Source organism: Chanos chanos, chromosome 3 (genome assembly GCF_902362185.1).
Source record: "Chanos chanos chromosome 3, fChaCha1.1, whole genome shotgun sequence".
NCBI classification, from domain to species: domain Eukaryota; kingdom Metazoa; phylum Chordata; class Actinopteri; order Gonorynchiformes; family Chanidae; genus Chanos; species Chanos chanos.
In genome coordinates, this window is record NC_044497.1 from 47,339,714 (window position 1) to 47,350,589 (window position 10,876).

The window sequence follows — 10,876 nt, forward strand, 5'->3', positions numbered from 1 at the left end:
TTTAATCCAGCAATGAAAATATTTGTATCAAAGTGTTTGATTGGATCTTAAATTATTTTATGTCAGAACTCATTTCAGGTAAACCTGATCAGCCATGGTTTATATGCCTTAATATCTCTTACTTTTGTTTCTTTTGCTTTGTCTGGATGAGAGTATTGGTTTGGTTTTAAAAAACATTCGATTGGCATTACTATGTCTGAGTACTTTTCTGCTGGAGAACTTTCTTTTCGGTTCTGAATTTTGGTGGTGAATGCCTTGTATTCACTTCGAAACCAGGTGGCACATCTTGTCAGTCCTCATCATACTGAAACTTTTGGGTTGAAAAGTGTACATGTGTCCGATATGCATTAAGGAAAATCAAACTTTCCCGAAGAGAATGTACAAAATATTTCACAATAAATAAGTCAAATGTACCGCCTTCTGTGTCCTCACATGTGTTTATACCATTTTTTGTCACAAGGTGACTGACGTTTATATTACCGTCTGATATGAGCGCAAAATACTTGGATTAGTGCGCAGTTGTACCTCATTTTTACTTCGGTGCACATGACAACCTGTTGCTGAGCTCTAAGCTTGGTTCACTGTTGGGCTTGGTATCTAGGTACCGCGTTGCTACACACAACTGAGCATGGAACGCTTACCAAGGTCAGTCGTTCCACCCAATCACAAACTGGGAGAGTCCTTAAAAGGTTTTGAAATAGCCAATCGTATGAGAGACGAATTGTGCCTACCGGAAGAAAGGCTTTACAAGATTTCGTGTTCTGCTGCAAAGAAGTTACTAGGCTTTATTCTCAATCAAAAAGTTGCTCGGCGTTCGAATGTTTAGTTATTCGTATGGTAAGAACACATTTAGTCAATCATGTAAATGATACGAGTTTTCTGTCCCTTGCATTCTCAAAGTAGAGTGACTGCAAACCCAGTGAGGTGTAGTTAGCTTAACCAGTCAACAGCAACCAATTGTTGAATGATTATCATCGCATCAGTTATTTACCCAAGCATTAGGTAGTAGTTTTAGTTTGCCGGCACTGTGTCACGGGTGTGCATTAACTGCCTCTTCTGTTCAACTATGCACTGTCCGCGAATAACTTCCTGAAGTTACACGTTCAGGTGCTAATTAGCTAGCTTAATATTCCTCTTGACAGTAGTGTTTCGAGGTGACGTTGATGGTGCAGTGGTTTTGAGTGGTTTTCAGTGTCGCTTTGTCGAAAGGTTCATTACAGTGATCTTAGATTACTTTCAACGTATATGATTACAGAAGCCCGAAACTTGATCCATGCGTGTTCTCCGCCATAAACAAAGATTATGTTCTCTCAGCGCACTCGTGTGTGACACAAATCCTCTTATAGACGTAGTACTGAATCACTTTATCACGTTGACATCTTCAAGAAGTTTATTAATGAACTTTGAGTCATTCTTATGATTAAGTTAGTACAAATACCATATGGATGGTCCAAATAGTTTTCAGTATTCTTTGACGCTGAGTGTTTGCATCCAGGGTTATGATACCATTTGTCTTGCAGAAAAAAGCAATGAGGACACGCTCTTCTTCGCCACCTCTGCACGTTCACGTCACCGAGAGCACACCGGTGCATGTGCATGTGAAGAAAAGCTTGAAGAGCAGCCCTGCGAAGACTTCTCAGGTCTGACATTCCTTGTGTAATTTACTTATGTAACACCGAAATGACAGTACTGGTATTTTGTTAGTCCACATTTTAAACTCCTTTTGAATATTTGTGATTCTGTCTTAGCTGTTGGGTAGCAAAACTTGTTAAATTCATCATGCATGGTTTTCCCATTCCAGATTAAAACTAAAGGAGGTTTGCGTCCCACGGCCAAAGTCAAGACCAGAGTTCCATGGATACCGCCAGGCAAGGCCTCCACTCGAGAGGCGTCATATAAGTGGGAGGTCAGTCATAAGAAATAGCTTCTGTGTGGTGGTCTTTGATCTAGTGTGTATGTCTGTCAGTTCTTTTATTAGTTGACAGAATGTTGTTGAACCTTGTTGACAGAATTAGTTGACAGAATATGCCAGACTGGCCCCTGGTTATGAAGAATATGCACTGCATTTATTAGAATCTTTCAGGGAATGTTATATCATGGGGAGGATTCAATATGGTCTTTAGAATTTGTTAAAGAATCTTAAAAACGCAGATCAGGACATTATTAGTTTCATTCATACAACTCTAACACTTAAACCATGTCCTTTTTTAAATAATTGTGTGGATGAATAATATCCCTTAAATGATTACACCCTGTGTCAGGGTCCATCACACCGCTTGGAGATTACTCCACACCCAGAGCCAGAACCGTCTCACTCTCCTTTGCGCGTGGAAGACCTTTCCACTGATGAAGAGGAGGCGCTGCATGGACGTATCAACCAGTACGAAAGGAAAATAGACAGCCTCATGACTGAAGTCAGCATGCTAAAGAACGAGGTGTGTGTGAAAGGGCAACTTCACAGCGAGCTAAATGAGTGGTATTTTTCTAAGAATCGTAGACTATGTTTCTCGAATGGCTCTTATATGTTAAAGGACAGGTTTACCGAGTGTGCATATTCTTCCCTTTGTGTAATCTGTAGATCAGGGCTTGACCCATACCTCTGGTTTTGATAGCAGATTTTCAACATGTTAAGGTTAGTTTTTGCACAACTCAACATAAAAGAGGTGCATGAGATTAATATTTGAAATCTTGCACCATCTTGTCCTTGTACACTGTTTCTAGCTTCAAGGAATCTAATGTTAACATTTCAAAATTCAGCTGTCAAAGCCAGAAAAATATTTTAAACCGGTTGAAAAGATGAGCATCTTTTATAAGCTACTCAACAAGATTTCTGGTGCCTACTTTTGTTTATTAGTTTAGTTTTCTTGAACTTGTGAACCTAAGTGGTTGCCAGGATCAGATCAGTGTCTAATATGATGTGTTTGGGCATTCATCTGTTTTCTTTTATTGCACTTGTTTGAAGGTGGAACTGCGTAAAAAGGAGCAGCTGCTGGAGCGTCAGTCGGAGAGACTGAGCGTCTCCCAACGCGTCATTGCTCAGCAGGAGGAAGAGCTTGCAGAAGTTGCTAAAGAACTGGAGGTGACAGAGGAGGAGAACTCCCGCCTTCGTGAATCCATGGAGAAGATGCTCGAAGAATCCGATTTTAGCAGGTATGGAGTGCTTATATTCGACTCGGAATAAAAACAGCGGCTTTAAAAAGTTAGGAGTGGTGCATCCTGAATTGACTACACTTCAACTGAATCAATTAATTGATTAGCATTGAGACAGTTAATTGTTATTATTTCAACACATCCATGTCCATACGTTCACAGGCTAGACAGAGAGAGTCTGCAGCTGGAAAAGGATGCACTCCTCAGGAAGCTTTTGGAGGCAGAGGTGGATGGCACCGCTGCTGCCAAGCAGGTGTCTGCTCTCAGAGAGACCATCAGCAGGATGTCCAGGAGTGTGAGTGTAAGCGTGGCTTTTGCCATGAATTTCCTTTATGACAAACAGCATCAGCAGTAGATGAACAGATATGTGGTTCAGTACTTTTTGTTAGAAATGAGTGATAATCCTGTGTGTGCTCTATCAGGAGAAAAGGATGTCGGGGTCAGACTCTTCCCTCCTGGTCCGGCAGAAGGATCTTCTCCTGCAGAAGCTGGAAACTTTTGAAGGCACAAATCGTACCCTCCGTCATTTGCTGAGGGAGCAACATGGGCGTGAGGTATGTATTCCCTAGGACAAGGGCAAAGACTGATTGGCAGCGATTTAGTATCTACAGAAATGGAATTGGAAACAATCAGTCACACTGAGGTGATGTTTTGTTTCTCTGTATGACAGATGGACTCCTTACGGCTTCTAGAGCAGAAAGATTCGCTGTTGAAGAGACTCACAGATATAGAGGCTGAGAACACGGTGTGTGTTACTTTCATTGTTGAGAATCAGACACATAAGGGCACAGTGTAAATACACTTTTGTTTGAGTCTGTAGATTAGGGACTGAGGTCTCTCTCTTTCCTTTTCATAGCGTCTTTTGGTGAAACTTCAGGACAAAGAGAAGGAAGTTGACCAACTCACATCAATTTTAGAAAATGAAAAGGTACACAGACTGTACTTTTAGCTGACTTTCATGTGTGTATTTTACTTTTTATATTTACTCATTTAGCAAGTGCCCTTCTCCAGAATGGTAAAAGTGTGTACAACTAGGTGCATGCACAAAAATTTGGAAATTATAGGAATGTACTCACTCATCAGTATGCACATTTTCATCAGGAGAACTCCAGGACCACCGGAGAGCTCTCTAAAGTGCTGGAGTCGACCCGAGCCCACCTGCAAGGTCAACTACGGAGCAAGGAGGCAGAGAACAACCGCCTCAGCGTGCAGATACGGGTACTAGCCCCCCCCCCCCCCATTTTTTCACCTGTGCTACTTCCTTTTCGGTCGCGTTCGTATTTCTAATGATTTTGAGGCCGCTTTCAGAGAAAATATTAATCAGATATCATGTCATATCGCCAACCTCGTGTGTGTTCGGAAGATCATTGTCTTTTGAGGCTTCTGCTCCCCCCTTTGTGAGTCCATTATTTGTGTGGCAGAGAAAGCAAGTCATTCAGTAATTTAAGCAGTACTTCAGTGCTAATTTGTAGCGCTATCAAATGGTTACAGTCTCCTCATCAGTTTCCTTCCTCACTCTCACTGATTGGTTAAGAACTTGGAGCGTACAGTCAGTCAGCAGCAGGGGGAGATAGATCACCTGCAGGAGCAGCTACAGGAGCTGAGGCAGAGAGCAGAGGCTGATAAAGAGGCACTGAAGAGGGCGACACGAGCCCAGAAACAGCGGGCGGAGCGCAGTGAGGACACGGCAGGCCAGCTCAGCGCTCAGTTACTGGAGATGGTGGGTAAAACCGGTGGATTAGGAACCGGTGGACTTTTCTCCGTCATTTCAAACACTGAGCAGTTTGGTTTCTCTAGGATGATTAATACTGATTATTTATCAAGCATTGCAGTGCCACAGGTCTGTTAGGCAAACCGATGATCATAACTAACTCCAAAGACACCAAGTGTTGTAATTCTGAATATGTTAATTATGTGACACGCACCTGCATTGTCCATTCACCAGGAGTTTTAAAAATGTTGTGTTGAGTTACGGTTGATTAGAAAAGCCAAAGTTGAATTCATTTCTGTTGGATGCTGCTGTGCAGGAGAGCCAGCTTAAAGATGCTGTGTCAGCAGCAGAGAGCTGGAGCAGTCGCCATTCAAAAGAGATGAAGGATAAGGCCCAGCTGGAAATAGAGATCACTCTACTGAACAAGTGAGTCCCTACAAAAGGCTTACAAGTCATTTCTCTGCTACTACATGTTGTGTTCTATTACACTATATTGACTTATTTCTTAGAAAGAAGCACATTGTCGATTACAATGTCAGCACAGCAGATATTAAGTAGACATTATGCCTCATTTCATATTTGTTTGTTTGTGCTCAGTCGTATTACAGACCTGACGGAGCAGCTCCATGGGGTTGAGGACAAAGCGCGGGCAGAGAGAGAAGGGCTTTTAGATAGACTGCATGGACTCACAACGGAGAGCACCACAGTTAAACTGGAGAACCAGAGCCTTAAGGTGGGTCCTTTCCTACCACCCAGACTCCTCAAAGCCGAACCCTAACAGTACATCCGTGCTCTGCCCCATCACGAACCAAAGCAATTCTCATTTAAACCTATCTCTTTTGGAGATATTTTTCTCTTCTTATTGGAGTGTTTTATCAGCCAAAAAATATTTTTAAAACATTTAATACTTGTTGTTTGTACCTTAAGTCCGTTGCTCTCATGTTTTTTAAACATTGTTATGATTGTGACAACTCTGTTATTTGGCTCCTGAAAGCTATAATTATATTCTCTTCTCCAGGCTAGTCTGTCTGCTCTAGAGGAGAAACTGGCCTTGTCTCAATCAGAAGTGCAGCAGGTCAAAGCCTCTGTAAAGCAGTACGAGAGCCTGGTGGACAGCTACAAGGCCCAGGTGAGTTAATCCACACAGTATCACCTAAGGCTGTTACTGTCATCTCAGACACACCCTCCACTAAATCAAAGTGATATTCTGAGCACATCCACACTCCATTATCTCAAATTTCCCAATCTGTTATGTCAAGAGATCTTTTTCCCCCAGCCAGTGAGGATTGAGTTTTCCCTCAGGTCTGGCGGGATCGACCCTCTAACTACTAGTTTGAACTTATTAAACTACTTTTATTTGTAACCAAATATCCTAGTGTAAACCCTTGAAAAGGTTACTGAGAAAAATACTTGCAATACCTGCCGAGTGATTGTGAATTGCTGAACACGTGTAATTGGTGTTATTGTTTGTGTTCTGTGTCTGTGCATGTCTCTGCCTGCCTATGTTGGTGTGTGTTTGTGTGTCCCTGCACAGCTGCAGAAGACGCGTGCAGAGGCAGAGGACTACAGTGAGAGGCTGCAGCAGGCGGAGAGGGAGGCCCAGGTGGTGAGGGACGACCTGGATCAGGAGATTGATCAGGTGAGGAAGCAGCTGCTGGGTCGTCTGACAGAGCTGGAGCCTCTGCCTGATGCCCTGAGACGCACCGAGCTCCAGCTGCAGGAAGCCCAGGAAAAAGAACGCTTACAGGAGAGAAGGAACACTGAACTCACCACCGCTCTGGCAGACTTACGCATGAAGGTGTGTGTGTCTGTGTGTATCTGTCATTTCTGTGGAGTCTCATGATGTTATCCATAGTTTATATGTTAGGGACTTTATACTTATTATGATTTAAAGAGAATTTAAAGCTTATTTCTGTGCTAATGTGTGGCATACTGAAGTTTTGTTAGGAGAGAGGCTGAACGTCTGTATGTCTTTAAACTCACTGGATTTAACATGTATGCAGAGCGCTTGTCTTCGTTTCAGTGTGTTAATGTGTTTGTCTGTATGTTGGCAATCCAGAACTTTACATCTTTGGTCATTTTAATCATTATCCTCACAGATAATTGGAGCGCATGTGTTGTTTCTCCAAATGTATCTTGATTTTTTTAAAAAACGATTTTTAAAAAAGTAGTCTAGCTAGTGTTTACTCAGCTTTACCTTTTGCATTCTAAAAATGCAGGTGGAGCAGCAGGGCAGTCAGGTGGAGATGGTGAGACATAAGAACATGCTACTAATGGAGGAGAACAAGCAGCTACAACATAGAGTGGAGACCCTCGATCGGTCAGTCCATGACCTGTCCAACATTCAGCAACCGTAAAATCATTTAAAATCTGAAACACAAATACAGGGTGAACAATTAATTGGTCTTGTTTTATAGATTGGGGCATTTTTTTTCGCAAGGCATACTTCATGACCCTCCATTGCTATAGTGATATGAAACAGTAACAAGCTGAATAACATTAGTTCATCTCATTGGGTGAAGCTGAGTGAGATTATGCAATGGCATGTTACTTGTGGAAAAAACGTTTATATGAAAAATATACTCCGCTTTGAAATGTGCAAGCCAGTGAACATGTTTACATCACAAGTACTTGAAACACAGAATAAAGGTGTAGTGTGAATACCATACATATGCCTTAGCATACTTCAACTGGCTCTGTGTATCTTTTTTTTTGTCTTTGTCTTTTTCTCACTCTTGTTCTCTTATCTTTCCCTTACTTTCAACAGAAAGCTTGAAGAAGCCAACTCGCAGAATCGTGACCTCATGCAAGTGATTGCTAAGCGAGAGGAGACAATTCATAATAACCAGGTCCGTCTGGAGGAGAAGTCAAGAGAATGCAGTATACTCACTCGACAGCTGGAGGAGGCGCTGGACGACGCCCGTAAACAGGTTCTTTTCACACTCTTCTAAGGCTTTTCAGTGTGTCTGGTACAGGGTATCGCAAGGGTGATAAATGATAACGAGGACAGCAACTGTGGATGCTTTCTTCTATTCCCTTCTCATCTCATCTTGTTAATGTTCAGGACCAGTGGTGATACAGTTCTCTCACTGTACGTACTGTACATGCAGTTATGAATACTGTAATCACACGTAAAGCAATGCTTGCCACCATAACAGTCTTACAAAGTAGGTTTTAGATACAAATTTAGGTTTTATTTTTGTTGTAATAGTAATGCTGATTTGCTTAATCAAGAGAATTTTTCCTCACTTTCTTTGACTCATTTGTAGACTCATTAGAGGTAAAGATTAACTGTAAGTAAGTAAATAAGTAGCTTAATCATTTGGATTACAGAGTCGCCCTTTAAGTCTGTGGTTATGATTGACAGGTTTCCCAGACCAGGGAGCGTGCTGTCTCCAAAGAGCGTGCCACTCAATCTAAAGTGGTTGACCTGGAAGCCCAGCTGAGCAGAACCACCGCTGATCTCACTCAGTTGCGACGCACCAAAGAGGAAGTGAGCACATTGGACCTGTACAGTACTCTAATTACCACAGATTAATTACCACAGTGTTTGTGGAAAAACGTGGTCTGTTAAGATCCTTCTTACCAGTTCTATAGACATCTTTCTGGTATATGCTATATTACTGTTAACTTGTATTTCGTTTGGGTTCAATTTGAATCTTTCCCCATTCTCTGTGCCATGGAAGAATGAAAATACCTAAAATTATACTATTATCATAAAGACATAAGAATATCTTGGATTTGGACATATAAGATCTTCTCTTTCTCATCCATCATCAGGCAGAGAGGCGATACCAGAGCCGGCTACAAGACATGAAGGATCGTCTGGAACAGTCAGACAGCACCAACCGGAGTCTCCAGAACTACGTCCAGTTTCTCAAGGCCTCCTACGCCAATGTGTTTGGAGACTCCGCTCTCACGGGCTCCTCTCTCCGAGCCCCCTCTCCCCTATGAGAGTTCTGTCAGCTCTCATTTACAGGGTTCTGTAAGTATGTTTATAGGCACAGCAATCCATTTTTGTTGAACAAAACCGCACTCAGAAAAGCAGAGTCTAACACTGCTGCACAACCTGTCTTGTGTCTTTTCTGTGGTGACGCTGGTGAGAAGACACTGATTGCTTAAGTGGTAATTAAGCCACATAAATATACAATATATGCATTTTCTGGTTTGGTTGTAAACTTTTCAATAATGTGCCATTAATGCTACTTATTAATGCTTTGGTTGTTTTCTTTGCTTTTTGCTCAGTGAAAATGGTGAACATACACATATTGAGCAGGGCTTTTTTTTGCTTGTTTTGTTTTGAGAGGGGATTCTCTGAACATATCCCTAGTCATCTGATTCTAGATTGTGCTGTTACAAGACCAGAAGAATAACATTACCTTAACCATAATGTTTCTGACGGGTAAGGAATATGTTTGTTCATGAGACTTGTTGTTGCTGTCCTCTAAATTTGACTGTGCAGAAGTGTCCAGACTAGTTGTTATTCAGCAACATTCCCTACTGTCTTGCAAGTTATAACTTTCAAGCAAACCAATCAAAGTTAGTCAATGAGACAGAATATGAATTAATACAAAGGAAACTATTGTGAGTAAACACAACCGGTCTACAATTTGAGCCCTCAGATTACAAGTATTGGACATAAACTGACTTCAAGATTAATTTTTAATGTTATTTTATGTTAGCGGTGTGAACTGTTTGGAAGTAAGTCATTTCTAGAGTGAAAATTTAAATATTCCAGGAAATTCCTTCATGGGTGCTATCATTTTTACATGAGATAACGGTAATTATCCATTTATATGTGGTTATAGTGTTTTCGTGTATGTGTTTCTGAAGTCATACTTGCACTTTGTTGTCCCTACTGTATTATTTATGTAATGCGACTGTTTGTGTTTTAATTAAAGAATGGAATAGACGTATATATTTGTAACCACAAAATAATTCAATATTTTATATACATATCACTTGTATAGATTTGTATTGGAATTTATTAAAGACATTGTAATGTAATCCTCTGTGTCCAAAACACTGATTGATGCTCTGAATTTTCTGTTATCTCTAGTGTAGCCTAAACCGTTCTAGTTAGCTTATAGAAGTGGTCATTTGACTGCTCAAACTATTATTGTTACTTAACTTTTGGATTACCTCTCCAAGTAATCATCTCAGGCATACTGACCAAAATTTGCTGTTGCAATTATTCCACAAGGTTATTTTAACACATTCTTTGTTTTAGATCTTATTTGTTCTCAAATACATGGACAGATAAAAATGAAGTCCAAATTCCATAACAGCCCAGGAAATGACAATCAGAAAAGCAGACTTCAGAGGACATATATAAGAGATCTGTGGAACATGTGCCTCACTTGTGTATGAATCCAAAATGAACAAACAGTTGAAAGGGAGATTCAGCGAGACGGCGTCACCGAAAGACCGCTGACACATGCCATAAGCATAGCTGTCCTCTCTTTTAATTAGACTTTGGTCTTGCTGAGTTCCCAGAGCAGGATGTGGTTGTTTACATCACAGATTATATGCAATAATTAAAGAGATGGATGAAAAAAATGTGCCCACTCTTTGTCTTTTATCAGATATCAGATAAGGAATGTGACAAAAATACAATAGAATACAGAACATTTTCATCTAACATTGAGGGAAAATAGTAAGTATTTATGTGTTTTTGAGTAGGTGAAAAATTTACCCACGGTGTATAAGAGTTGCTGTATTCTCAACAGCCTTTAAGCAGTCTAGGAGGCATCTGAGGAGGACTTGATTGTTTGGAGGCGCATAGAGCGAATAATAGATTGGAGAACTAAAGTCTTCCTTCGCCATTGCATTGTTTTGCGTGACTCCTCTAACAGTTGTTTCTTATACCCCTCAGTCTGAAGATTTGCGGATTTTAATTGCAATTTATATGATCTTTCCATGGCTCGAATACGTTTTTCACAGTTACAGGAGGATGTACAAGAAGCCGCGTCCATCTTCTGTGCGACTGATGTTTCTTTGGGGAGGTTTTCAGAC

General features: G+C 41.0%; 1 protein-coding gene across 1 annotated transcript; it reads left to right on the plus strand.

Moving 5' to 3' along the window:
- The first annotated feature begins 1,523 nt into the window (after positions 1–1,523).
- Positions 1,524–8,815, plus strand: odf2a (outer dense fiber of sperm tails 2a). The gene is made up of 18 exons (XM_030768871.1): positions 1,524–1,640; positions 1,802–1,906; positions 2,262–2,435; positions 2,963–3,150; positions 3,313–3,445; positions 3,573–3,704; positions 3,821–3,895; positions 4,007–4,078; positions 4,252–4,368; positions 4,685–4,870; positions 5,178–5,287; positions 5,459–5,594; positions 5,880–5,990; positions 6,396–6,659; positions 7,081–7,181; positions 7,629–7,791; positions 8,229–8,354; positions 8,642–8,815. The coding sequence occupies exons 1-18, from the start codon at positions 1,530–1,532 to the stop codon at positions 8,813–8,815; spliced, it is 2,478 nt and encodes an 825-aa protein (XP_030624731.1). The 5' UTR covers positions 1,524–1,529.
- Positions 8,816–10,876: the final 2,061 nt, after the last annotated feature.